This window comes from Phaethon aethereus (genome assembly GCF_964289735.1).
Source record: "Phaethon aethereus genome assembly, chromosome: 18".
NCBI classification, from domain to species: Eukaryota; Metazoa; Chordata; class Aves; order Phaethontiformes; family Phaethontidae; genus Phaethon; species Phaethon aethereus.
The window spans coordinates 7,337,572-7,363,824 of NC_138594.1; the positions used below are offsets into that span (position 1 = coordinate 7,337,572).

The 26,253-nt window shown below is 60.2% G+C and overlaps 1 protein-coding gene across 1 annotated transcript in view; it reads left to right on the forward strand.

The window, feature by feature from the left end:
- Positions 1 to 15,858: 15,858 nt before the first annotated feature.
- CACNA1G (calcium voltage-gated channel subunit alpha1 G) overlaps positions 15,859 to 26,253 on the forward strand; it is a 146,618-nt gene continuing 136,223 nt past the window's right edge. The window contains exon 1 of the mRNA XM_082008204.1: positions 15,859 to 16,553. Coding sequence (XP_081864330.1) covers positions 16,318 to 16,553 — 236 coding nt within the window. The 5' untranslated portion in view covers positions 15,859 to 16,317. The remainder of the gene's footprint in view (positions 16,554 to 26,253) is intronic.

A 26,253-nucleotide genomic window follows, 5' to 3' on the forward strand; every position in this document is an offset into this window, starting at 1 on the left:
TGGGCAGCGGCGGGGGCTGGTGGGCGAGCCGGCTCCGCTCCCCCCTCCCCACCCCGGCCTTTGCGTCGCACAGATGTTCACACCACCCAGCTCCAGTAATTCCAATATTCCTGACAAGTGAATTTGCAGCTGAAGCCGGCCAACGCTCGCTCAAAACCTGCTTGTCGTTTCTATTTGAGCTGACTTTCCATGCAGAGCGGTGCCAGGGACTGGGGGGGCAGCGCCAGGCCGTGGTGCGGGGGCTCTGTGGGGGGGCTCCCCTTGGCTCCGTTGCTGCCTCAGTTTCCCCTTCCATGAAAGCGTGTCCTGGCCGTTCCTATCCAAACCATCCGCTACCCCCGTGCGGCCCTGGAGCGTGTGCCCTCTCGGCCTCTCCCGGACAGAGTGTTCTCCATCTCCTCTTTTCCCAGGATAAACCGGGGACCCCGAATGCTGCGTTTCAGGGCAGACCCCCCCCCAATAGCTCTGCCCTTGCTGGCGTTGGGTTGGATGCAGCGAGTGGTCAGTGCGAAGGGGAGATGGGCTGGGGCCGGGTGGGGCTGCCGCCTGCCCGACCCCTCCCCAGACGGGGAAGACACAGGCAGGGTGCAGCCAGGCCGTTCAACGCCCCGGTTTTGTCTGGCAGAGCGGGGCAGACGCGCCGCAGGGGCCAGGCAGCGGAACGCGCTGCTGTGCCCGGGCGGGCTGCCGTCACCGGGCACGCCCGCCGGGGCGTTTCGGGGACCCTCGTCCCCAGGCGATGCTCAGCCGCGCCGAACGGGTGCCGTGGACCCATGCCTTTAACCAGTTTTAACACCCGGAGCTCTCCCCCGCCTGCCTGGCAGGGCTGCAGCCATCTCACCCTTTCTCATGGCGCTGCCAACCTCGGCCGCCGCCGGGAGGGGTGGGCAGGGACGGCCGGAGGCCCTGCGGCACCCGCGGCGCGGCGGGAGCGCGGCGGGAGGCCATCTGCGCTTATTAAGGGTTATGCAATAGGTGCTTGGCCATTACACGGCCATTAATCCTTCTGTAATATGGTTTCGGTATTTACTGACCACGGTAACTATTGGTTAAATTGAAATTAAACGTGTCTTTTGGAGGCTTTACAGAAGGGCGGAGGAGGATGTCCGGGGAGGAGGGCGCAGGTTTGCAGGTGCCCGGGTGGGAGGGGGGGTTTTGGGGTGCACAGGGGGACTGGGACCCCCAGACATCCCCACCAGCACGGGGATGTCGGTCCAGGTGAGGTGCTGGTGGCACCGCCGGTGCCTTCGGCGCTTTGTGAGCTGCTGAATTAGAGGTGAGAGATGCTGAGGGCTCCCGGGGGAGCCTCGGCTGCTAATCAAAGGGGAAGAGCTTTTCATCTGAGGTTTTGTAGGCAGCTCCAGCAAGGGCTGAGGCTGCTCCTGTCCCCATGGCCGGGTGCAATTGGGGTTAACCCCTTGCGTGCTGCAGCCTAGCGGGAGCACGTAGCGACACTTTGTGGGAGCAGCTAAGGACAAAACCCACGTCAGGGACCCCAGGGCTTGGGGAAAGCTGGATGATGCCCAGGATTTGGGGCCAAATCTCCTGCTGGAGTACCAGGATGGGGCCCCCAGCCATAGGAGCCAGGTTTCTGGCCGCAGCACGGCTGTCCTGAGGCCGTTTCTCCCGCTGCCTCGGGGCTGACGCCCGCTGGCTTGTTTGGCAGCTTAACCCACAGACGAGGAATCTGAATGCGCCTGCCCAACCCAGCGCTCTCCTCCCTGTCCCCAGCACCCATGAATCTGGGACAGGCAGAGCCGGGCTCGCTGCAATTATCCACGGATTAAAGGCAGCTAATTTAGTTTGAGTTATGGAGGCTAAATTGGATCGATACGTTGGGGTGAAGCACATAAAAGAGGAATCAATAGGTGCTCAGCAATGCAGAAGACAGGCTGTAGAACTCTATGGGGTGACGCGTTCGGGGCCGGGGGGGTGGCGATGCCCGAGCGGTGCGGGGCCGGGAGGGAGCGGTGGAGACGTGGGAGCCGGTGGCAGGCGATCCCTCGGGCGATGCACGCCAGCAAAGCAGAACTGCAACTCAGCACAAGGCTTTCACCGGGTTTTAGCAGCTCAGCAGACTGGAGGCTGCCATGGCAGGCAGGAGCGCCCGCTCTGCGGGATTCGAGGCACGGGTTTGACAGCCGGCCCCCGCCCGTGCCGATGCGCTCGCCCCTGCGCTTGCCGGGGACGTCACGGCCACGAGGAAACTGGTTTGAGGTTCAACCAGAATTTGGGCAGAAGCTGGCTTGGGCGGTCTGCAAGGTGTGCACCAACCACGCATCCTCGCAACTGGATACTCGCTGGTGTAAACTGGGGATGTCCCAGTGGCCCCCAGGGTTTCTGAGCCCCCGCGGCCACCGGCGAGGGCTCGGTCTGTCTCGCTTGTGCTGCTTTCTGGCAGGGCAGCGCGGCGGGAGGCAGGGTCCTTTTTCATAGCTGACAGCCCATGAATATTTATAGCAGCATATTAAAAATGTCCACCGCATCCCAAATTAGGCCTGGGGCCCCAGATAGATCCAGGGTGCTGAGTACGATGGCACTGATGTCAACCCCGGCTCCGCGGTCAGGCGGCACTTGCGCGGCCCCGCCGCCGGGGTGTGATGGAGCGGGGTCCCCGTCCCTCCGGGGTGTGATGGAGCGGGGTCCCCGTCCCTCCGGGGCTGCGTCCTGCCTTTGGGCCAGACCTTGCTCCCACACATGACCCCCTCGTCCCTCTCGGGCGCCGGCTCGGGATGCTGGCAGCGCCAGGCTTTCTACCCCGCTCAGCATCTCTTCCTCACCACCTTGGGCTTTAAAACTCGGGTTTCTGTGGCTGCGACCGATGTCTCCACCAGTTGCCGAGGGGTGTGGGAGCTGCTCCTCCCGCCACATGCCGGGGGTGCCGGCTGCCTCTGGGATGTGCAAAGCGTGGCCAGCCCAGACGCGTTTGTCTCCTGGAAAAGCAGGCAAGAAAGGGAATCGGTGTTTTGGTGAATGACTGGAATTTAAAGGGGGAGAAGAAGGGGACGAGGCTATTTCCCAGCTCCTAAGGGGTTGGCAGGGATAACAGAGAAAAGAGCAAAATGTAATTTAGAAAGAGTACACAAAACCAAAAGTGCTGGAGGCCGTCCTGGTCATAGTGCGAAGCTCAGCCCGAGCGTCGATGGAGGATCGCATGGAAAGCCCGCAGCTGCGGGATGTGTCCCGGCAGCTCGGCACGAGCTGGGGGCAAAAGCAGGTCACCCCGTGGTGTTTGGGGACCCTTCAGCCCGTGGGATGTGGGCTGGGGGCTAAGTTCTGGCAGGGGAAGGTCTCTGGCTTTGCTTTCTCGGCCCTTGGCTCCCCGTTGCTCTGACCGCTCTCCACCCCAGCCCCAGCCGTGGGTCCGTGTGTTCTGGGCTTGTTCCACCTGGAGCGGATCTCCAGAGCCGGGTAATCAGCCTCTGGTAGCAGACACCACGCTGGAAAACGCTGACATTATTAGTATTATTATTATTAATAATAATAAGCCTGCTTGCAATGGGAGCGCTGGCGGCATGGCCGAGGGCTCAGCCCCCGCGCCAAGCACGCTCCACAAGTGGCCGTCCTGGTCACGAGGAATTAAAGCCTCAGTCGCTGAGGCTCAGCCCTGGCAGGGGTGGTCCGGTGCCGGGGGTCGGAGCCTGCACCCCCGGGCGCCTCTGGGCACCCCTGGCATGAGGGGGCTCAGCCCCACGGGAGAGTTCATCGGGTTGGGGGAATCCTGTTGGCAGGTTTGTGGGGATGGGACAGGCTGGGGGAAAGTTTCCCTCCTCTTCCCATGGGAACTGGGATCCCCACAGGGATCGGGTGTCCCTGCAGGTCCGAGGATCCCATGGATCTCCTCCCTGCAGGTGTGTGATCCCTGGAGATCTGGGATCCCTGCCAGGGTGGGCAGGATACCTATCCCTCCGTTCTGAGGAGCAGGATCAGAAGCAGTAGGAAAGGATTCTGCTCATGAGCCTCAGCAAAGTCATAATTTAAATTTAATTTAAATTCCCCTTTCTTCCCCCTTTCCTTCTGTATTGCTGTTTTCTTCACTAAATGGCATTTTTTTCATCTGTTGGCAAAATGAGGATCTTTCCACGTGCAGCGCCCAGGCCAGCCAGCGCTGGCGAGGGGGGGACGGGCAGAGGAGGACCCCACTCTGGGGACGGGCATGTGGGGGCAGCGAGGCAGAGCAAAAGGAGGTAGGAAACAAAATTCGGAGGAAATTGGGCTGGAAACGTGCCTCAAGGAGGGAAAGCTCTGCGCGTGGCTGCGGCACAGCTGGGTTAGCTGCGGCCGATGTGGGGCAGGGGGTCGGTGTCCCCATCCCCGTGCTGCTTTGGCGGAGTGCCGGTGCCCCTCCACCCAGGCGGGAGCGGGACGGAGGGGTCGGCGGGGACTTGGGGTCCTTTGAGGCTTGCAAAGCTGCGAAGCGCAGGGAGACACCCCTCTGGGAAGGTGCTGTTCTCTCTCCACGCCACCTCCCTGTCTGTCTGTCTGTCTGTCTGCCCTTTCGCTCCGGTCTCCCTCATCACAGGCTAATGACGGTCCTGGTTAGTGCCGCTAATGAAGGGCCGCGGCTTTGATCGCGGGGACAGACCCCACGCTCGTCTCTGGCCGAGTTCCTTGCGACATTAATGAAACCCTAAAAATCACTTCTATCCCCTGGGACACACAAGGGGAAGGGCTGCGGTGGGGCCGGGGATCCCACAGCCCCCCCGGGAGGGGTACAGCACCCGGGCTCCTCCTGAGCCCCATCTCCATGGCAACGCTGAGGGATGCTCCTGCGGGATGCTCCTGCGGGATGCTCTTGCAAGGCCACCATGTGGAATCCCAGCAGCCCCGGGGCTTCGGCACCACGCAGCGTCGGGGAGAAAACGCCTGTCTGGGCTGGGAGCACGGCTGTCTGCCTGTCCGTCCGTCTGTCCGCCCACAGCAATATCCCTGCGGATATTGCGCAGAAGCGCTGCTTGACCTCGGTCCCGGCAGCAGCCACTTAAAGCCCACGTCTGCCACCTCCCCCTCTGCCCAGCCTCGCCGGCGATGACGAGCATCTCCCAGAGCAAATAATTACAGAATTAACCCCACAGTCCTTTCAGCCCCTAATTTTCCAGCCCTGACCGTGTCCTTAGCTTGGCTTCAGCAAGCTGAGGGATTCAAATCTCCAGCCGTTTCCATAGCACGGCACCAGTGCAGCGCTTGGCCCCGAATATATTTCCCTGTAACACCTATCTTTCCTTTCCATGGTGTTTTTTATTACTAGGCACATGTGTACCAAACACAGCCCAGGAGCGGGGGGCTTGGGGATCCCCGTGATGCTTCGGGCCCGGCGGGAAGGCCGGCATGTCCGGGGCTGCTTCGCACGAAGGCGCAGGGTGCTTTGCAGAGAGCCAGGGTCCATCCTGCCTCCCTGAGGGTCTCTTTCGGGATGTCTTAGGGCAAAAATCAGCCCTGCAGAGGAAACGCAGCGCTGTGCCGGTGCTCGCTGGCCGGCCGCGGTGGGATGGCGGTGTCTTTGGTGGGGCTGCCCAAAGTTGTCACCCTTGTCCCCCCAGGCTGTGCATGAGGGAGCTCAGGCTGCTCCCCTTCATTTGTTGCTGTTTATCTATAATTTAGCATGGTTTTTAGTTATATTCTAATTGAGTTTCATGTGTCACAGCGTGTCTCAAACAGAAAATATAAATATTTAACAACCTCCACTGGTAATAAAGATTCACATTTGCCTCGTTCTGGTTCCCAGTACATGAATATTCTGCACCACGCTCCGCGGGTATTAACTTCATTCAGACTTCTCCCCGGTTATGCAATATAACGGTAATGACAGATAGAAGACAGATCTTACAAAAAATATAATCAAAACCAACAACAACAACAAACCAGTTTGATGTCGTTAACTCCCCTCTGTTGGTTAGGGGAGCACTAATATGTTCCTTCTCATTGCTGGCTCCTCCGTGCGTGCGAGTGCCATGCGCCCGCTCCGGCAGCGCTGTCCCCAGCCACACCAGTACGGGCGAGCGCTGGGGCATGGGAAGGGGAGGGGGAGCTTGGGGAGGGGTAGGAGGTGTCTGAGGCTCGGGTCTTGCAGGGCAAGGGCTGAACGGAGCCTGGTTTGGGCTGAAATAAAGGTGGGATCACGTCCCCGCTGTGCTACCGCTTGAGCGGGGATGCACGCGCGGTGGGACACGAACTGAAGCATCACTGGTCCCTGCTGGGGCAGGGGCAGGGCTGTCAAAGCCAGGCGCTTGGATGGTGAAACGGGCCGGGGCCAGGGCAGGGAGAAACCCTGGGTGATTTTTGGGTGGTGCTGCTACCTGCGAGGACAAGCTGGGTCCGCCCCGAGCTCGTGGGACCCGGCGCCGCGGGAGCGTGGCTCTCGGGGCAGGTCTGGGGCTGTGGCCAGGTCTGCTGTGCCGGCGGCTGCTCAGGCCTGGCCCAGCGGGGATGAAATCCTTTGGGCCACAGCTGGGTTTAGGCTCCCCTCCAGAACAACCCCCAAACTGCCTTTTGTACCGTTAGGAACTTTTTAACGCTTCCCGAGCACGCCGGCTCCGGGGGAGCGGGCTTTGAGCCTGCCGGTGCCCCACGCTTGGCGGTGGGGCTGCCGGGAGGCCGGCGCGGGGCGGCTGCCCGTCCCTCGCCTCGATCCTCACGTAGTCCGTGGACGCGGGCTGCTCCTGGGAGAGCTCCTGCGGGAAAGGCTGGAGCTTCCAGCTGCTCAAAGGCTGCCTTGCAGCCACCAAACCCGCTCGGTTCCCCGAGAAAGGGGAGGACAGCGGGACCCACCGGGCTGGTACCAGCGTGCAGGGCATGAGGGGTGGCCCAGGGCTATGGGGCTATGGGGCTTCGCAGCACTGTGCTCCCCTCTCCAGCCCCACACGCATCCCCTGGGCTCCCTGCACCCCACAGATCCCCGCCGGCTCTGCCCTTCTCCCGCACTGGCAGCCCCGACCTGCCGGACCCGGCACCTCCTGCACCCATAAATCCCATTTCGGCCCCGCGCAGCTCCAGCCGTGTGCGCTCACAAGGGCTGGGCAGTCCCAAACCCCTGCTTTTTTGCCCCATTCACGTGGTGACCCTGGCAGTCCACCATGCCACCGGCTGGGTTAAAACCCCAGCAGTAAGCTGCTCATTCGTTAAGGTAATTAGGATTCGTGCCGGAGAAAGGTCACGGATGGGCTGCGTGATTCAGCCAAATGGTGTTGAACCGGCTGAAAGCACCTGGGTGCCTCCGGCACCTCCCCACCGGCACGGTGAGGCGCGGCTGGCGCCGGCGGGGAGGGGACCGCAGCGAGCGGCCGGCGCGTGGCTGGTGCCCGGGGCTCGCCGGGGTTGCCGTGCGGTTCTGCCACCACCCGCGCCGTGTCCCCTGCTCGCTCCCCGCGCGCCCACGCGTGCGCGCCTGGCTCGCGCGCTGGCTGGGCGCTGTCTCTTGGTGGGGCTGGGCTCGACAGCGAGCTGTTGCCTGGGCTCCCGTATATCATGAAGATGTTGCAAGCTGCTGAAAATTCAAAGCGCTGTTTTAATTATGTGCTATGAGGAAAGCAGCCTCAATCTTGGAAGGAGGCTAACGACGGGACTGCCAGGATATTTTCAGTGGCAGAAACCCAAAATCCATCCCAATGTATCTTTAAAAGGGAATAATGTCAGGTTTGTCTATGAAATAATAACTAATAACCTATAAACAATGACATCACCGTCCACCTCGCTGCTGGGGAACTGATTTAGAGACGCCTTGCCTATGTGAAACGAGAACATCTGCTCTCTGCTGGAAAGAGGAGGAAGATCTCCTCATCAGCATTAAATTTAAATGAACCAGTCCTCATTTGCACGCTTCTGCGGCGCTCCAGCTCCTCCTGCAAGAGGGTGACTGGGGAGCACAGGCTTCGGCAGGGGCTCGGCAAGCCGTTTCTCCCTCCTTGGCTTTCTAAAAGTGTGAAAATCAGACTTTTCTACCCAAGAAGCCTCTCCTGGGCGCAGACCGACTGGCCGCAGCCCCACGAGCAGCCGGGTGGGATCGGGTCTCCCCCTGCCCCAGCATTTTGTGTTCAGCATCTCCTCCTGGAGAGGGATGCCCACCCACGGGAGGGTGAGGGTGAAACGCACCCCAGTGTCCCCACGGGCGTGACAGAGAAGCCCAGCATTCCTGCTGATTTAGGAATCGCTTGAGGACTGAAGGAGGCCAGGCTGAGCCCACCACCGCATCCCGCAGCGGGTACCCGCACGCCCCGGCGCAGGCACCGCTGCGGCAGGTCTGCAGCACCCGCAGCCGCCCGGCTGCCCCGCTCCCTGTCAGCCACCCGCATCGCGAGCTGCCTGCAGGCTTCGGCGTGCTCCGCATTATTTTTAATTATATTTTACTTTAAAGGGCCATTAATTACAAAGATTTCCCAGCAGAGGCCTTAAAAAAAAAGAAAGAATTAAAGGGGTAAAAAAAAAAAATCCCTTTCCACATCAAGGGTTGTTACGGGTGAGCTGGAATACGAATAATGATTGAGAGGGGTTAAGCAGCAAAGGAGCAAGATCTGGGGTGCAGAAGGCCCAGCAGCAGTCAGGGGTGCCCCAGCTCATGGGCAAGCTCGCCCGTGGGCGCAGAGCCCCCTCCCCGGAGGAAGGGCAGCCATCCCAGGCATCCCAGCTCAAGGCAGCGCTCGCCGCTGGGCTCCCACCTGAGTCCCGCTGCGCTCGCTGGGATGGAGGGCACAAGCTCTTGCTCGTGTCCCAACACCCCACTGGCTTGGCAGCGTCTCCCCTCCCTCCACAGACCCTGGGTTAAAGCCCCACTCTCCCTCCCGTCCTGACCGCTCTCCCTCCGCTCTCCCCGAGGGATGCGTTTCCCATCTCCCTGCCCTCGCTGCCATTCACTGCTCCTCGGGGAGCAGGAAACATTTATGCCATGTCTGTCGGTCCTTGCCGTTAGAGTTATATGCTTATTTAATATTCACTTATTTTAAAACCATTTGGGTCCTTTGCTCCCCAGCTGGGGGAAGCTGCCATTTCAGGACAGGGTGCAGAGGGTGCAGTGATCCCCCCAGCTCTGCTACCTGGGGCCAGGAGCCAGCGTTGACCCCGTTGGAGCGGGATGGTGACCCCCCTCCCCATGGCAGCACAGCCCTTGCAAGGGGTTTAAGGAGTTGAACCCCCATGACGTGAAGCTCAGGTGGGGCCGTTGCAGCCGAGCCACCGTGCACTGGGAGAGCTGGCTGGAAAAACCTTTAATAGGGCAAATTTTGGTTAATCCTTTTTATACGGGTCAAGACCTGGTTTGCTCATGCCTGGCCACCAGCAGCACCAGGACCTGCTGTCCTCTCCACACCCTCTCCTCCCTTTTCTTTTTTTTTCTCCTACCTTTTCTCAATTAGCGCTTGCTCAGCAGGTACTAATCACCGCTCGAGCTCCTGCCTGCCCGCCCCAGCCCGGGGGCAGGAGGTTGCCTGAAGGTGCTGCTGCAGCTTTGGGGTGAAGGTGTCCTCTGGCTGGAGCTCCTGAGCACTCAGGTAAGGGCCAGGCAAAACGATGGCGGTGAGATCTCTTGTTGCTGTCGTGCACCTTGTGCTGGGGCAGGGGAGCTGGAGATGCTCTTGGCTGCTGCGAGCTGCTGGGTGTTGCTTTTTTTTTTAGTCTGGAGTCACTTGAGGGGACTGTGGGGTGACTTGGGGGTGTGCTGCTGTTGCTCTGAAGGTTTCCTTGTGATGCTGTGCGTGCTGTGAGCAAGGTTTTGGTGCCCTGACCGCTGCCAAGGCCAGGGCTGAGCCCTGCAGCCCATCCCCTGCCTGGGGCGAGCTGGGCATTCGCGTGGCTCTGCCCTTCCCCTTGTCCAACGTCTCAGCTCTGTTGGCTTTTTGGCGCCTCGTACCCCTCCTTCCTGGGGCCGCCCTGAGCTGTGGCGATGCCTTCCCGGGCTCAGCGGGGTGCTGGAAGCTCTTGTAGCAGCGCTGGGGGCCAAGGCGGGCGCGCTCAGGAGCACCACGCGACGCTCGCCCGCATCCCGGTGCTCGGCAGCGCTCGGGGATCTGGGGCTTGGCAACAAGCGTCTCATTTCCCTCTTGTCTCTTCCTGTCAGACAAGATTTGAAGATTCAATTAGAGTGGGAGCCGCTGATAGTGGCGGAGCTGGCGTGCTGCTCGCGCCCCGTGCTCGCGCTGCATGGGAACCAGATGAAAGCCGAAAGGGATGCGGGGCGGGGAGGGAGGGAGAGGAGGGTGTTGGAAAGGAAGGCTCCTTGGCTGGCAAAGAGCCTGGGAGAAAAAGGAAAGAAATGCAGATCTGGGGGGAGTTGAGGGATGGTTGGAGGCTTGGGATGTGCTCCAGCCCCGTAAGATGCAGAGCAGTCCCCTCTCGGGAGACGGATCCCAGGGCAGCACCGGGCTGGGGCAGGGGAGACCTGTTCCAAAATCCCTTGCCGCGTGCTGCTCAGTGGGGTGAGGCTGGGCATCGGGGCAGGGCTTGCTCGCCCGAAACCTCGTCCTGCGGAGCTGGGTCTCCAGGACAGCGGCGAGAGTGAGCTGGGAGTGGGGCTGGGTGCCGGCGCCCGAGGGGAGAGCAAGGCAAAGCCCCCCGAGCGCGTCAGGTGGGGAGCTGCCTCTGCCAAGCGGCAGAAGGCTGCATTTCAGCCGGGCATATTTTTTTTCCCCTCCTGTCTGAAGGCTGCCTCTCCCTCGAAAGCTGTGCTTGGTTTTGCACTAACGCTTCAGAGAGACGTGGAAACCATCTGAGCCGTTTGCTGAGATGCCGCGGCCTTTGGTGCGAAGCCACGTGGCCTCTCGGCAGGGGCGCGGGGACAAGGACGGGCTCCGGTCGCAGCCGCAGTGAATGCGGGAGAGCATCGAATAGGGCCAGTGTCTAGTGTGGTGCTGGGTCCTTCCGTCCCGTCCTGCCCGGCGGAGCTGTCTTTGTGGGGCTGATTTTGCTCCTTTTGCTCTTTTTGAGGGTCAGAGCCAGGATCTGGCCACTAAAACACCCAGTCTGCCCAACCAGGGTAGTCTTGAAAGGATAATCCCCTCCCCTCGCAATGTTTTCCGGAGGTAATAGCAGCTGTTAAGGAAAATGCAAATTTTTTTAAGATGGGAGGGCAGACAGATTTGTATTATAAATTATATTTTTACTATAAATTATATGCTGAGCCCCAGAGCTGGAACCTGGGCTGGGCTCAGCCCTCGCCAAGTCAGGAAATTCAGTCGCGCCGATGCTACAGCCCCGAGCGGCTCAGCCCTTGCAGACGTAGCAGTTCCCAAAACTCAGGCTGCATTCAGGCATGGATTGATTGTGTACCAAAAAGTCAAGGTGCAAACATTGATCATACAGGAAAGTGCTGGTCATCAGGCAAAAATAAGCATTCCCTAGCCTAAATTATTAATTCCTTTCTGCGCAGCAAACGGATTGTGCTGGTCGCGTACGTCCCCTCTGCACAGTGGTTGTGCTTCAAGCCGTGGTATATTTTCCCTCCAACTACTTGTCTGGCTCTTCACTTAATAAAAATTGAGAGAGACAATAAAAACATAAAAGATGAAGCCCTGCTTGTAGCCTCTAGCTGTTGGTTTCATTATGCAACTGCTTCTCCCAAACCCTCCTCGGCGGCTCCCGGTGCCGGTACCCCAGCGCCGGGGTTTGGGTACCCCAGCACTGGACTGGGGAGCCACTGGGCCCCGGGATGCTCGGGGTGAAGGCCACGGCCGTGGCACCGATAGGATATCTGATGAGGGCAAGAAACTGTCCGGGTGATGAAAAGGGAATTGGCCAAATAGGCTGTTGGGAAAAGCAGCTGTTTGGACGGGGTTATGCAGGGTTAAGCTGTTCTTCTGCTGGTCTCCTGTTCCCGCCCCCCCAATCCTCAGCTCTGTCCCGAGCAGCAAACGTGCTCTCTGGGCTGTGGGCACTGAGGGACCGGAGCACCCGGCGCGGCTGCGCCGGGGCTGGGAGGAGCGGGGGGGCATCGGGGAGGGAGCGGGGGCTGCGTGGGGCCGGTGTTGGTGGGTGTCTTTCTGCTGTAGCTGTGTCAGCTGCAATACGGTGAACGGAGTTTCTCAGGGGGTTGATTCGCTGATGTTAATTCAGGAGGTTAATTCACAACCGAGCCCCCAGGCACAGCGAGGGCTCCGGTCCCACCGCGCTCGCTGTCACTGGTGGGGTGGGGGAGCGGGGACAGAGCGGGCTCGCTGCCCTCAAAGCGCTCTTCAGCAACACTCGAGTCTGGAAATTGGTCGTGGGAGGCCTGCTCTGCCCCCAAACTGTGACATCCGAAACGAAATGTGTGTTTTCTCTCCGGTTCCAAGGCATGAGAAGAGCTTTGGATCTTGTTGCGATTTATCACTCAGCCCTGAGCCAGATGCCTATATGGGTTCAATCTATAGCTCCCAGAACTGATAGAAATATTATCCCTTCTTATTAAAATCACCCACAGCTACTGCAGCTGTATGTCAACAGCAAAACAAATAGCGACCAGTTCCCATCGGATCGGAGCCTCTCCGCTGAGGCTGTCTTCAATCCGCCTCCTGCTAAAATGGTTACAGATGTAGGCTTTTCCCATTGCAGCTCCGTGCGGCTCCCGTGCAGCCAACTCCAAATCCCATTACCACGCCGGAGCCGTCTTTGGTGAGGATCGGCTCGGCTAAAGCTCCCCCGCTGACGCGAAACATTACTCATGGTGCTTTTCCTAGAAGTACCGCTAAGAGAGAGAGCGTAGGGCGGCGCTCCCCCAAAAGAGCCCCGAAATGGTGGGGGTAGCTCTGCTGTGGGTGGAAAGGAAAGCAAGAGGGCTGTGCAGGGGTAAAAGCGGGGCTGCTTCCTCCTCCTCCTCCTCAGGTGGCACAGCTCCTGTCCCTGCCGGGGGTCTGCTGAGTGATTTGGGGTGTGTAGCGTCTGCTGCTGGAGGCATAACTGATGTTGCGGTGTGTGAGCCCCCTTCCTCTCACCCCTCCAAAGACACCACAGCCCTAAAATTCCTGCCATCACCCGAGCTGCCCCTGGCTCACCCCCACCCCTCTCTCCTGTGCTATCTTTGGTATAATTAGGAGGCCAGGACTGTGTGTGTGAGGTGAATGTGACCTCATTAGTTTCTTATGCTGTGTTGAAATTTCTCCTCATTTACATCCCCAGTCCCTAAATGTGCAGCTCTTGTCTCCGGGGTCGCTTTCTGCAGCTTTCCATCCCTCTTGCCAAGGCTCCAGGCCGGAGCTGTGCTCCCTCTCCTCGACCAATCGCTCCGCTATTGTCTCAAAGCTGAAACCCCTCCACCATGTATTTGAGGAAGACAATTTCCTGGTCTACCCTGGATGGGTGGGAAGGGCTCCCTGGGGAGATGCCCTGGGCTGGGTCAGCTCCCAGTTTAACCCCTCTGCCCACCTGAGGTGAGAGAGCAAAGCTCTGGGTGCTCCCTCTGCTCCGCTGCCGGCTGAGACAGGGGATGACAAACGTCCTGGCCGGGCTGTGACAGGCTCCATGCTCTCTTCCCTCTAAGATCCACAATCAAGACTGCTCTTCCCTGGCAAGAGTATCCTTATCTGTGTTTGCTGTAGTACCCAGATGCCAAAATCCTGCCAGACCGGTGCTGGCTTTATCCTCCTGACGTTCGGATGCTTCCTCAGAGGATATATGGCTCTGTCGAGCCTTTCTTCTTTTCCTGTCCTAGTTGGAGGGGGAGTGCTCTTTGAGATGGGAAGATTTGCGTCGCCTCTCCTGTGCGATGTTGGATCCCTTTATAGGGCAGGTATCTTCTAAAGCAAAATGTTTTCAATTCTCACGACGAGCATAATTCTTGAAAACGTACGCAATAAACAAAACGAGCCAAATGTAATTAAAATGGAGACAGCATATAATCTGGTAACCCACTTAGAGGCTCAAAGCTTCAGCTTTTAAAAAAATGTTTGCTCCAAATCCATTTAAATAAACAGACCGACACACCAAGGCTCTCTACATTATCAGGATACAAAGACAATCGGATCAAAAGCAGCTGTGGCCAGGCTGTACATATGTAGCGAGGAAATTGCTTGATCTAAGACTGCACCTTGCACATGCAAATGTGTTTGTGGACCTTTCCGTGAATTGCATTTGTACAACGGCTGAGCCGTTGGGCTACTGGGCTGTGCTCTGCTGTGGGGGGCAAAGGCTGGCGTGTCCCCCACCACAGGAGCCTTTGCTGGGGAAGCGAGGGAGCTGCTGGCGTGTCGGTGTGCCCGCTTGCTTTGGCAGGAGCAGAGAGAGGCCAAAGGCCAGCTGAGCTTTGCCCTCTCCATGGGTGCAGACTCTGCATCTGGAGGGGAGAATCGCTCAGAAACGTGGAAAAGAAATGGGAACCCTGTTCTTAGCACCCATGGCGTGGGCTCTCCACTTGCCTTGTGTCACATGCACCATGTGGTGTCATGCTCGTGTCCCCCCGGGCTTGCAGGAGCGTCTCCTGGCGATGCGCGTTGGGGCTGTGGGCTTTGCATCTCCTCCTCTCCCCCGGTACCGTCTCTCACAGCTCTGCAGCAGAGCCCGGCTGGCCTTGAAGATTTGCCAACAGCCATGTGAATGTGATTTGTCTCGGGCTGGACAGCACAGGCTGTGAATCCAAGATCAAGTATGCTCCCAGGCCAGCAGGATTCAACCCAGAGAAGGCATTTTGGGTCAGATGAGCACCTTCCTAGGGTTCTCGCAGGTGGTTTTGGCGCTCTCAAAGGGGATGGTCATGTATATATAGTGTGAGGGGCTACCAGGGAAAGTGAGGAAGCTATTTCTAAAGTGGCAAGAAACCTTAACCATTGAGAAGCGGGGCCCTGGCTCAGCCTGCGGGATGTCTGTGCTCGGAGCGAGTGGTGTCTGCAGCAAAGCCTTTACTCTGGCGCTCCTGAAGGGAGGTCCCTGGCTTGCGCCGTGGCCGGGAGCGCCCAGCGTGGCTTGCCCCTCACTCAGGGCAGGCCCGGGCGGCGTGGCGCACCCCCGTCTCCGTGTCCCCCCCACCCCCGGGGGATGCTCGCGGCGCGGTCCCCGCCGTCGGGGTCTGAGCCCCCGTGGCGGCCGGAACTCACACCGGCAGAGGGAGCTCCGGCCGCGTCCTCCGAGCGGGGGGGACCGGGGGTACCCGCGGCTCCGGCGGGTAGGGGGGCGGGTCCCGTCCACCCCCGTCTCGGGGCTCGGCTCCCCTGGGAACTGCTGGCCGCGATCGTGCCCCCGCCCAGCCCAGGGGCGACCGGCTCCGGGCGGGGTGGCCCCTCGCGCGGGCGTGGGGTGCACACGGCGGTGACCCACATGCGCTGAGCCCAGCAGCGCTGTCTCCGGTCGCAAGCAGTGGGGGACATGGCGGGGGGAAGCCGCCCGGGGCCCTGCAGCAGGGCGAGGAGCTCGGGCAGGGGCCGCCGAAGCAGCAGCGAGCAGCGCAGCCGAGACACTGGGGAGGGCGCCGACCCCCGGGCTACCGGGGGCCGCGATTGGCGTGCGCCCCGGTACCGGCACTGGCTCCTCCGCCCCGGCGGGCCTCCCTCACGTGGGGCTCCCGCCCTGCCGCAGGAGGGGCCGACCCGGGGCAGTCTTCCCTGCCCCATCGTCTCCGCCACTGTCCCCCCCCGCCGCTCACCCGCTTCCCCCTCTCCCGGTGCTGCAGGGTGTCCCACCGGGCTCTGCCAAACGCCGCGCAGGCCTCCCCCCCGCCTCCGACTCCAGCGCTCGGCGCTTCGGGTCTCGCCCCCCCCCCCCGCACCCCCCAGGCAGGGGGTTACCGGGCCCGACCCCCCCGCCGGGCGGGTGCGCCCCGTCCAGCCCCGCCGGGGGAACCGTGCCTGCTCGTCCAGAGGTGCTACCGGGACGGACACCCGCGGCAGCCAATAGGGAGGCGAAGAGGGGCCGGGGACGAGCCCCCATTGGCGACGAGGGGAGGAGGAGCCGGGACTTGAAGTTGGAGTGAGGGATCCAGCTGTGCGGAGCGCTCGGCTCAGCGCGGCCGCCCGAGCATCCTCCGTCCCCGGGGCGCCGGGCAGCACCCCCCGCCCGGGGCAGATGTTGGGGCGCGGAGGGGGCAGGCAGAGGCGCTAGGGCGGCCCGCGGGTGAGGGCCAGCCACCGGCAGCGGGGGCCGCCCCGCCGCCGCCTCCTCCCTACCCGCGGCTCGCCCGGCTCGGGCCCCCGGAGGCACGGCGAGGAGGAGCTACGGAGCCCGCAGACGGCAGGGCAGGGCGAGGGGGGCGGCCCGGCCCCGGCCCCGGCGGGGGGCGAGGCAGCGGCTCGCCCGGCCATGCCACCCCGGCGCTGAAGCCGCCCCGGCACAGCCCCCAGCCCCCCGGGGCCGCCATGGCCGCGCCCCTCTAGGCGCCCCCCCGGCTCGCCCCGCGTCGCCCCGGCTCCCCCCGGGGCCGCCGGCCGGAGGATGGACGAGGATGGACGGCGAGCGGCCGAGGAGGAGCCGGGCAGAGCCAAGACTTTCATCCGCCTCAATGACCTGTCCGGGGCCGGGGGCCGCCCGGGGCCGGGGGACAGGGAGGCGGGCAGCGGCGACTCGGAGGCGGAGGCGCTGCCCTACCCGGCGCTGGCCCCCGTCGTCTTCTTCTACCTGAGCCAGGAGAGCCGGCCGCGGAGCTGGTGCCTCCGGCTGGTCTGTAACCCGTATCCTTTGCAGGTGCTCGGCGGCGAGGTAAGCCCCGCGGGGCTCCGCCAGCCCCGCAGCGGCGGGCGGGGCGGGGGCCACCTCCAGGTGGAGCCCGCCGGGTGATGGGGCAGGAGCCGGGGTTTGGGGGCACCGAGCACCCTCTCTTCCTGGGGTAGGGGCGGGGGGACGCCCCCTCCCCGGTGCTCGTCCGGGAAGTTTTCCGGGCTGTTGCAGGGGGCTCGGCGCTCCTCGCCGGGGTTCGGGGCTGGGGGGGGGGGGGGGGGCGGGCGGTGCGGGGCTCCCCTCCCCCGGCCGCCCCGCCGCGGTGCTCCGCTCCCGCGGGCTCCGCCGCGCCGCTCCGCGGGGAGTCGAGGCGGGAGCCCCGGGCGGCCCTTCCTCCCCGGGGATCGGCCGGCCTCGGGTGTCGCCGCTCCCCCCCGCACGCCGAGGGATCTTAACCCCAGTCTCCCCCTTGCAGAACCCTTCTTCTTCCCTGACCCCGTTTCTTGTCCTTTTTAGGCTCCCCGGTCCCTTCCCCGAGGATTTTAAGGAGGGTGCAGTCGGGAGGAGGCAGTGGTGCCGGGGGGATTGATTTGCTGCCTGGGTCCAGGGTCCCTAAATAATTCATGGCATGCGAGGCCGGCCGAAGGGCCCACTCTGCGCAGTCCCCTGGGATGCCCCTCGCTCGGAGGGCTCCGGGTCCCCCAGGCGCGCATCGGCCAAGGGCTGCAGCTCGCCAGGTCCTGGGGTGGGCCCTGACCAAGGCCTCTGGTCTCCTTCCAAACTCCCCGTCTGCTCCGGCACAGGCTCTGTGTCCGAGCCGCTTCAGTCAAGTTTAAGCTTTCAAAAGAAGGGGAGGGGGGAAGAAACAGAAAAGACAATAGAAAAATTGCTTCTTGCCACAGTTTTGATGCCTTTAAAGCCTCCCTTGGAGCTGAGTTGCAACCAGCACACGGTTTGTAGCATTGCAAGTGTTTTACCGTCCCCGAACTCCAGTTCCATTTATTATTTGCCGAAAAAAAAAAACCCCAAATGAAAGGGCGATGTGGCTTCCAGCAGGAGCTGGTGCGGGAGAGCAGCCGCTGCCCGGCTGAACGGGAAGTTACCGGGTCCGTGCAGCTCCGCCTGCCCGAAAGGCAGGCGAGTACGTACGGGCAGCAAACCCACATCTGGAGTGGGAGAGGCTGTGTGGTAGCAGGGAGGACATGTTACGCAGTATAGAGGGCCAGAATATCTTGTACGAGTCCTCCTCGGCTCCTGGTGTGTGGGAACTGTCAGGAATTGCATCTCTGCTGAGGTCGGTGTGCCCGGGAAGGGCAGCGAGGGTCTGCCAGAGTTGTGAATATTGTTTTACTTGAGCTTCAACAATAATTTATCTGATAAACAGGCTGTCTTCTTTCCTAAAATGTCCCCCAGGAGGGGAAAAAACAAGATTTCTCTTCCCAGTCATGAATACTCCCAGCAGTTTCCCCCCAAATCTCTTTCACACCAGCTAAGCAGTTCAAAGCTGCGTTTATTTCAGCATCTTAAGAAATCTTGCAACTTTGTGAAGCCTCTGTTTTGGGAAGAAATATTAACGACAGGCTGCAAGTCAATGTGTTCTCATTGCCTACTATGACTAATATTATTTATGATTGCTGATTTAAATACGTTTTCAAGTCTCCCCTCCCAGTGATGTTTTGAAGCAGGTGTTAACACCTGCATGTTTTTAGTTGTTTTCAGTAAAATCCTTCATCCCAATAATAGCTTGAAATGTGTCTTCTCCTCTGTGGCTGCAAATATGAGCAGATTAACTTTTGTCCTTGGAAAATTAGTGTAATTGTGGGCACCTGCAAGCACCGCTGCGAGCAGGGGATGAGCGTTGGGTGCAGCCCCGCAAGCTGGGATTTTCTTGTCGCTAATTTTTCAACTAGTTACTGACAGAGAAGGGTGCTTGCTGGGAGCTCCCGGGCCACGGAGGATGATGCTGCGGGTCTGCAAGTCGTGTGTCTGCCTGTGGCTGTTTGTTTTCAGGGTCACTGACTCAGAATTGGGGGAGTTTATTTAAAAACAACACAAAAAAATGCAGCTCACCCTACAGACGAGAGGAAGGCAGTGGCCAGCTTGGCACCCGTGCTGCGTCCTGTCACTTGCTGGGTTGTTCAGCAGAGCAGCATCTCGCTTGTCCCTTGGCTCTCTGCAGCCTAAATGCCAGAGCTGAGTCCATTACTTGTGGTGTTATTTTTTATATATATATCCCCCCCACCCCCTTACTGTGATGGGCCAGAAAAGTGACTCTTTTCAGGACGTAATCTTCTAGGAATCGTGCCCTGGTGCTAAAACCATATAACCACGTTGCTGGAAAGTCTTTGTTGCCACCAGCTGCCCTGGAGAGGAGTGACAGTGCTTGGGCTCACGTGGTTGGTGAATCCTGCTGCAGCCCCGGGGGGTTTGGGACTTTCGCCGGCTTCTGCTGCTCTCTCGGGTGGTTTTTACCTTTCCGTGGATGAGGCTGGCCGTCCGTGCAGAAATCGGATGAGTGGGCTCTTGTTCGAGCTGTGCACGCGGAGATACACGGCTTGCCAGCTTGGCAAGGTGTTTTTGCGCTGCGCTGATCTGGCTGATAAACTTTGCTGTCGATGGGGTGCCGGGAGGAGGTGCTGGAGCCGCTCCCGTGCCCGTGGCTCCCTCGCCTGCCCGGGAAGGGCAGCTCGTGCCCCTGGCGTGCTGCTCTCCATCCTTCTCCAGGCGGCTTGCGTGGCCGTGGTGGCCGAGGCCAGGATGTGGGTTTAGGGGAAGGGCGATGGTTGATGTGTCGAGTCCAGCAGGGATGCGAAGTCCTGTCGAGATGGTCTGTCGGGCTTTTCTACTGCGTTTCCATTCAGAGCATCCTCTGCCTGGGCCAGCTAGGTTTTTCCCTTGCTGTCTGGAGCAGAGACGGGGGACCTGTGCTGCGCTCCGGCTCCTCCTCTCCGTTAGGGCTAGAAAGAGGTCATGAAGTTTGTCCTGATCTGGAAACCAAATACGCCAGAGCCTGAAATCTTGGGGTTTTAACCCTAAAACTGTATCAGTCCTGCAAAGCTGTCCTCCTCCTCCACTCCATCGTGGTCTTTGAATGAAAACCCGGCTGGGGCCAGGCGAGCCATGCGATGGAGACCTGGGGGGGACGAGCCTGGTTTCCCACCCGTGTGTTCCCCTTGGCTCTGGGATGAAAGTCTCTGCCCCGGGTGAGGACCGGCTGGGTCAAAAGGGAAGAAGAGACACGGGTAGGACGTGTTTAATGGTCACGGCACTGGACCCACAGGCGCGGGGCTGGGAAGGGCTGCGGCGACAGGCAGGGCGTCCTGGGGTGACTGCTGGCGAGGCAGCGGGAGGAGAAGCTGACATCTCTGGAGGGGGGAGAAGAGGAGGCAAGCTGGTTACTTGACTTTCACTTATAAAATAAAAGCACCAGGAAAGCTGGGAGGATGAAAGGCTGTAGCAGGGTCTGTGCCAGGCTGCTCCTCTGATCAGAGACAAGAAACGAGGCTGTTTCTTGAGAGTTGCAGAGTGATTGAAGAGCGGGGATGGAGAAAGTGGGGAGGATGCTACCGCTTAGCGTTAAGAGCTCTGAATAGGAAAATAACGGTGTAACTGAAAGGGCCTGCGATCTCCATTGTAGTACTGAAATCTGCCTCTTCCCCCGCGCAGTGTCTGCCTGCGGAGCGCTGCTGCCTGGCGAGCGGCACACCGGCAACGGGGGGGCTGCAAAAAGCTGCCGAAAGCTGCCGTTCTGGGCAGATGCCCCAAACTGGTTGTAATCCCACCTTTGCCCCCCGGTTGGAGGGTGAAGGGCAGCTCTGCAAACGCCTTAGCTGGGGAGGGGGGGCTTGGGTGGCACTGGGAGGAGCGCTGCCGTCTCGCCTGGCTGCTCGGGTGCGTGGTCCCCGGGATCTGGGTGTCGAAAATGGCTTTAGGAAAGAAACGCGTCTCGAGCCGGTCACGGCAGCCAGCCCCGCCGTCTGCCTTCGGTCTGCGATAAAACCGAGAGGGCTCTTCCAGCAGCCGCCGCGCACGGCTCCGCTCGCTTCCCAGTAGCGAGAGGTGGATGATCAAAGGCTCCGTCCCAGGGAGCTGCCGAGTGCCCCCAGCTCTCCCTGGAAGTTGGCAGAGCCGCAGATGGCCGGCGGCCTCCCGGAGCGGGCTCGGAGCCCTCAGGGCCTCACGCCAAGGCATAGCTGAGGTCTGCGCCGGGCCGGCTGGAGCCGCCGTGCCGGAGCTCGGTGCATTGTGGAAGCTGCCGAGGCGGCCGGTCGGCCCTCGGCTGCTGAGCTCGCCCCAAGCCCCGTGGGCTGTGTGCCGGCACCGCTCCGCATCGGCCTCGCTGGCTCCCGCCCTCCTGGAGGGGCACGTCCGCGCGTCCGACTGCACCGGAGCAAGGAGCATCTTGTGTGGTGGGGCTGAGAACCAAACCCGCTGAGCCGTGCTGCGGTTTGGGCTTCCCAGCCCCCGCGGTACTCCCGAAGCGCTCCCGTGGGGATGCCCACGGCGCGTGCAGTGGGCGAGCGGGACCCCCCGTCACCTCAGTGGGTGCTCGGGGTCCTCACCCCCTCCCCAGCTGTGCCAGCTCGTGGGGAGAGCCGGGCGCTGCGTCTGCCGCTGTTTGAAGGGCTCAGCTGTAGCACAGAGTTAAGAATATAATTTTTTTTAATCAAAAGGGTGTGTTTTGAGGGGAGAGCACATGTAGTGTTCTTTAAAGCTCAGTGCATCTGTTCCAACATCACTTTTGTGTTTAACAAAGAAAAATGCTTCGTTTTGAGAGGTTGGAGCTGAAAGGGATCTTGTTTTGATTTAAAAACCTGGCAAAGGAGTCAGAATCCGTTTGCTTCACCTGCAGCTGGTCGGTCCCCGGGCACCTGAACTTGTTTCTCTCCCGTGACCCGGTTCACCGGCCAGTGCCTCCCATCCCTCCCCGGGCAGAGGGAAATGCTCCCGCTGCGGCCGAGCCTCCGCCCGCTCTGGCCCCTTCCCTGGCTCCTGGGGGGAAATGAGAAACACGACTTGCCTGGCTGATGCCAGGCTGGGGGGGCTCCCGCGGGCCCCCCAGCCAGGAGGGAGCATGCTGCTGCTCCCCGGGGCAGGTGCCGGGGCACCCCCGGGCTCACGCCAGCTCCCGTGCGAGGATCTCGGAGCGACGCAGGACCCGTCGCCTTTTAGCAAGGGCTGCGCGAGGGTGCGGTGGCTGTTTCCCTCCTCCCAGGAGAGAAGTAACTGCAGAACCCCTTCCCTGCTGTTCACAAACCCTTCGGGAGCGAGCTCGGCAGGAGCGGTGGGTGGCATTCACCTCCCGGAGCTGGGCGCGGTGGCCAGCATCCCTCTCCTTGGCCTCCCCAGCAGAGCCGGGAGCCGGTCGATCCTGATCGAGATAACGCACCGCATCTCACCGGGATCTCTGGACCCGTCCGTCGCCCGGCTCTGCCGGCAGCCGGGCGCTTCCTTTGCCGCCTGCTTGTGTGTGTGTGTGTGGTTTTTTTTTTAAGGAGATTCTTCTGTGAATTCCCTCTTCCAGGCTGTTGTGTCACATCTGGAAGTTTGTGTAGGAGTTTATCCAAGCGCTGGAGTACAGCGCAGCTTTTTCTCATTTAAAAATCATAGGCTGGCATTTTGAAGCGGGCTGGGGTGGGGGGGAAGGGGAGAGGGATGCTGTCTGCCAAAAAGGAGACTGGAGCAGAGGAATCGTAATGACTTCCAGAAGTTTTCTTTCTTTCTTCCTTTCTTGCTTTCCCTCCCTCTCTCCCGGCGCGCAGACAAAAGGCTCGGCCTCATGCGGTTCATGGTTATGTCATGCCGGCGCGGGGAGCCCCGGCCGGGAGGGGTGGCCCCGTCCTGCCCGGGGACCCTGCTCTCCTCGGGGACAGCTCTGCTTTGGCTCCGTGTAGGAAATCCGGAACAAGGGTCCCAGGCGGGGCGGCGGGGCCGTCTCTGGAGACCTGCTTTTCATTTGGGGCCGGGAGCCGAGGCAGGGTGGCTGGGAGGGGACCGCAGCCTCTTCCCCAGCCCCTTGTGCCCAGGACCGGGGGGCTCAGACAGGCGGATGGTAATTTGGGATGGGGCTGGACCACCCCAGCTGCTGCTCACCCGTGGGGCCGACGTGTCTCCCGGCCGATCCGTGCAGACTCGCTGCTCTTGACTCGATCGGCTTTTGTGCTGTCTCCCCCGTTCAGTAGCACTGGGTGTTGGAGCCGGCCTGGAAATGCCCGAGATTTTATGAAGCATAGAAAATTTTTTGCTTTCTTCTCCCCCCCCACCCCCTGCAGATGTTTTGGCGTCGTGCTGAAAAATACTTCTTTCCCATTTTTACTTTAAACTCCGTTTCACTTTTTTTCCGTGCAGAAAAGACCAAGTTTTTGATTGCCGCAAGTTCCCTGCCCAGGTCTCTCTCAGCTCTCCTTTTCTTTTTCTACTGTTTTGCTGGAAGGGAGTGAAACCTTTGGCCAAAATGAACCTCCCTGATGGATTTTTCATTTGGATCATGAAATCATTTTCCCTTGGAAGAGGAGCCCCGGGGAGCCTTTGTCCCCGACGGCTTTGCTGGCCGCTGTGGACGGGGAGGAGGGTCGGGGGGAGCGGGGCCGTCCGTGGGGAACTGGGGAAGGAGCATCCGGAGTCAGGTTGGGAGGGCTTTGAAGCTTCGCTGTGGTTTGGAGTGGGTTGAATTTCCTGGTTAATTAGGAGGCCTAAGTGTTTCTGGGTTTGTTACGAGGCCAGATCGTGGCTTTCCCTTCCCCAGCGCCTTGGCTCTCTGCTGAGCAACCTAGATGTGAAATACTCCCTTTGGTTGGGGATGCACACGGAGGTTTCCCCCAACCTGGGTTCATTTGGCTTTGGCTTTTGCCAGCCTTGGCCTCTCACCCAGGAATCTGGCCTGGTGCTAAGAAACAAAAAAACAAAAACAAAAAAAAAACAACAACAAAAAAAAACCAAACAAAAAAGGAAATTTTTTATATAACGGAGTGAGTAACGACCGATCGTGCTTCGGGATGCTCTCACATCTGCTTCCTACCAGAGCCCCAGCAAAGAGCCTTTGAGCAGATGGAAAAAGCACATTTTTCAGCCTGAATATTTGCTGAGAGAAACTTTCAGGCTCGATCTCTGTGGTGACTGCTGTGGTGCTGGTCACCGCCTTACGGGAAGCGGGCTGTTGGGGTGCCGGGACCTGCACCGTGTGCCCGAGGTGCCGCAGGGCCGGGCAGGTCCTGGCGTGAGCCCCAAGCCGGGGCCGCACGCGCTTGTGTGGGACCGGGACGTGCCCGTGACTCAACCCTCAGAAGTTCACCGGTTAGTCACAAGTGGATGGAAATTGTCTATTGGTTTGGCTCCGGTGCCTGAAGCGTGGTTTTGGTTGGGATTTTTAACGTGTTTCCTAGGCGGAAGGGACTGGCTGTTTGATGTTTTTGTGGTTTTTGGGTCTCTCCCTCTGCCGGGATGCAAAACCCTGGGGTGAGGGCAGGAGGGGGCTGAAAATGGGAACGAAATGCTAAAGCAGGTGACGAGCGAGAGCTGGGAGCTTGGCACAGACAAGCTGATAAAGGAAAGGGGATTTATTTACTGTAATCCAGACACTAACCCCACACTTGCGGGGTTCCTCATGCAAAGCATCCTTATATTTATCTCTAATTTGGGTCTCTTCCAAGAGATTTTCCCTGGTGCATCCACCGAATCGGCCTCGAGATGCTGCCTAACCCCGGGGCTGAAGGCAAACCCGCAGCCGGCGGCGGAGCTGGGCGAGGGGATTCCGAGGCATTCAAGCACTCTGGCATCCCGACCGCCCGGGGGGGTTCATGCCTTCAGGATTTCCTGCGGTTCACAACTTAATCAGGTCAGGTTTAGCACTCCCTCCTACGGCGTTACTGACGGCCTCTGCGCGCTCCCGAGATGCTGGTGGCCAGAGCAACCCAAGGTAGAGCCCTCCCCTGCCCAGATGGTGAACAGGACTTGTTAATGATTTGTTAATTCAATTAGAAAGTGCTCGTTAACCCATGGCGAGGCTGAAGCTCCCTTCTGGAGGGCAGGGCTCACCCCCATGCCTGCGACTCTCTCTGCCAAAACATTTATTTGGTGTTAAGCTGCCAGCCACGCTATGCAAATATAGATGTTAATCATGAACAAGGTTCATTTTTAGCTCTGGGTTGAGACTAGACTTGGGAGGAACCCGGCTCCGGGGGGTGGTGGGGAGCAACGCCTTTTGAGGGGGGGAGGCACCATCCCTGGGGCTGGGTTGGCCGGATCCTGCGGGAGGGAGCAAACGTCTGGGCTCCCGCTCAGCCCCGGGGTCCGTAGGAATAAAATGCTCCTTCTGCTGCGGGTTGAATAAGGCTTTCAAGTGCGTTTGATGAGCTGCACTTTATCCAGCCTCCTCCTCCTCCGTGGTGTTAGCTGCCAATAGCATGAAACCCGGGTCCGTGCCGGCAGTCCCCATGCCTGTGTCGGATGCAGAGTATCTTTAATTCGGGAACCATTGTGTTTAGATAGCCTGGCTGTAGTAATTCTTAACGGGAGAAACCAGAAACCCCAGTAAGAATGATAAATAACGGGGCCCTGATGCTCCATTGAATTAATGCTTATTTGGGCAGACAGGGAGGAGAGGAATTAAATTAATATCTGACTTGTAACTGCTACTGTATGTGGTTATTGACTTATCTTGCTTTGGAGGACCATAAATATGTCTCGGGATATACCCCTGAGACCATAATTTGCTCAGGGTCACAGTGCAGGTCTGTCTCTGATGCTCCTTCAGAGACTCATCCTGACTTCTGGGGTCAAAAATCCAAATTCCTTTGACAAAGGCCCCAGCCACGTGCTGAGGGGAATGCGTTTGCACTTTACTGAGCATACGATATAAATCTCGAAGGCCTCTGCCTTGCATAAATCGCTTTATTGTTTGTAATCCTCCGGCTGCCTCGGCGCTGGAGCGTGCAGGGCCCGATTCGGCTCGGGGGAAAAGTGCGGGTGAAGCTCCTCGGCTCCGGAGCTGGGATGGATCACAGCCGGAGCCTCGTACTCTCATCCGCTCCCTTTTTCTCTGTGCCCGGGGTCTTGTCCCCCTTAGGCAGTTGCTTGGGGGTTCAGGATGCCTGGGTGAGGCTGGAGCCGGTGCTGGAACACCCCGGGGCGGCTGAGCCGTGGCAGTCTGTCCTTCCTCTAGCTAAGGCGGGTGTTTCCTGCCCTCCTCCTGGGCTCCGTTTCACGGAGGGGATAACTCGCTGCCGACGTGACTCTCCTTACGGCGGCGCGCGTTGGCCCCGTTCTGGCACAGCCCACCTTAGCGGAGTCGTCCCCGGGCCGGGCGAGCGCTGCTCCGACCCCCTCCCCTGCCGCACCCATCGCTCCCGGCGCTGCCGCACCCCCTTGCCTGGCTTAGCCATCGCTACGGTCGTTACCCTGCCAGCCCATCCCTTAGGATGGAGCCTGTCCTGTCCCCTCCCTCAGCCCCTTCCCCGGGCTCTGCTTCTCCCCTCCGGCCCCGGCCACCGACACGCGGCTCCGCTGGGAGCGGTTTCCCCTGCCGTGGGCAAATCAAAGCACCTTCTTCTTCTGAAACCGGGGGAATCCTGCCCATTCCCAGGCTGGGGAGCCGCAGGAGCCGCGGGCCAGCGCGGGGTGCCGGCAGCGAGGGTGGAGACGTGTCTTCCTTCGTCTCGGTGACCGGGCTCTGGCTGCTCCAGCAGCCGGTGCTCAAATCTCGCAGCTGGGTTTTAG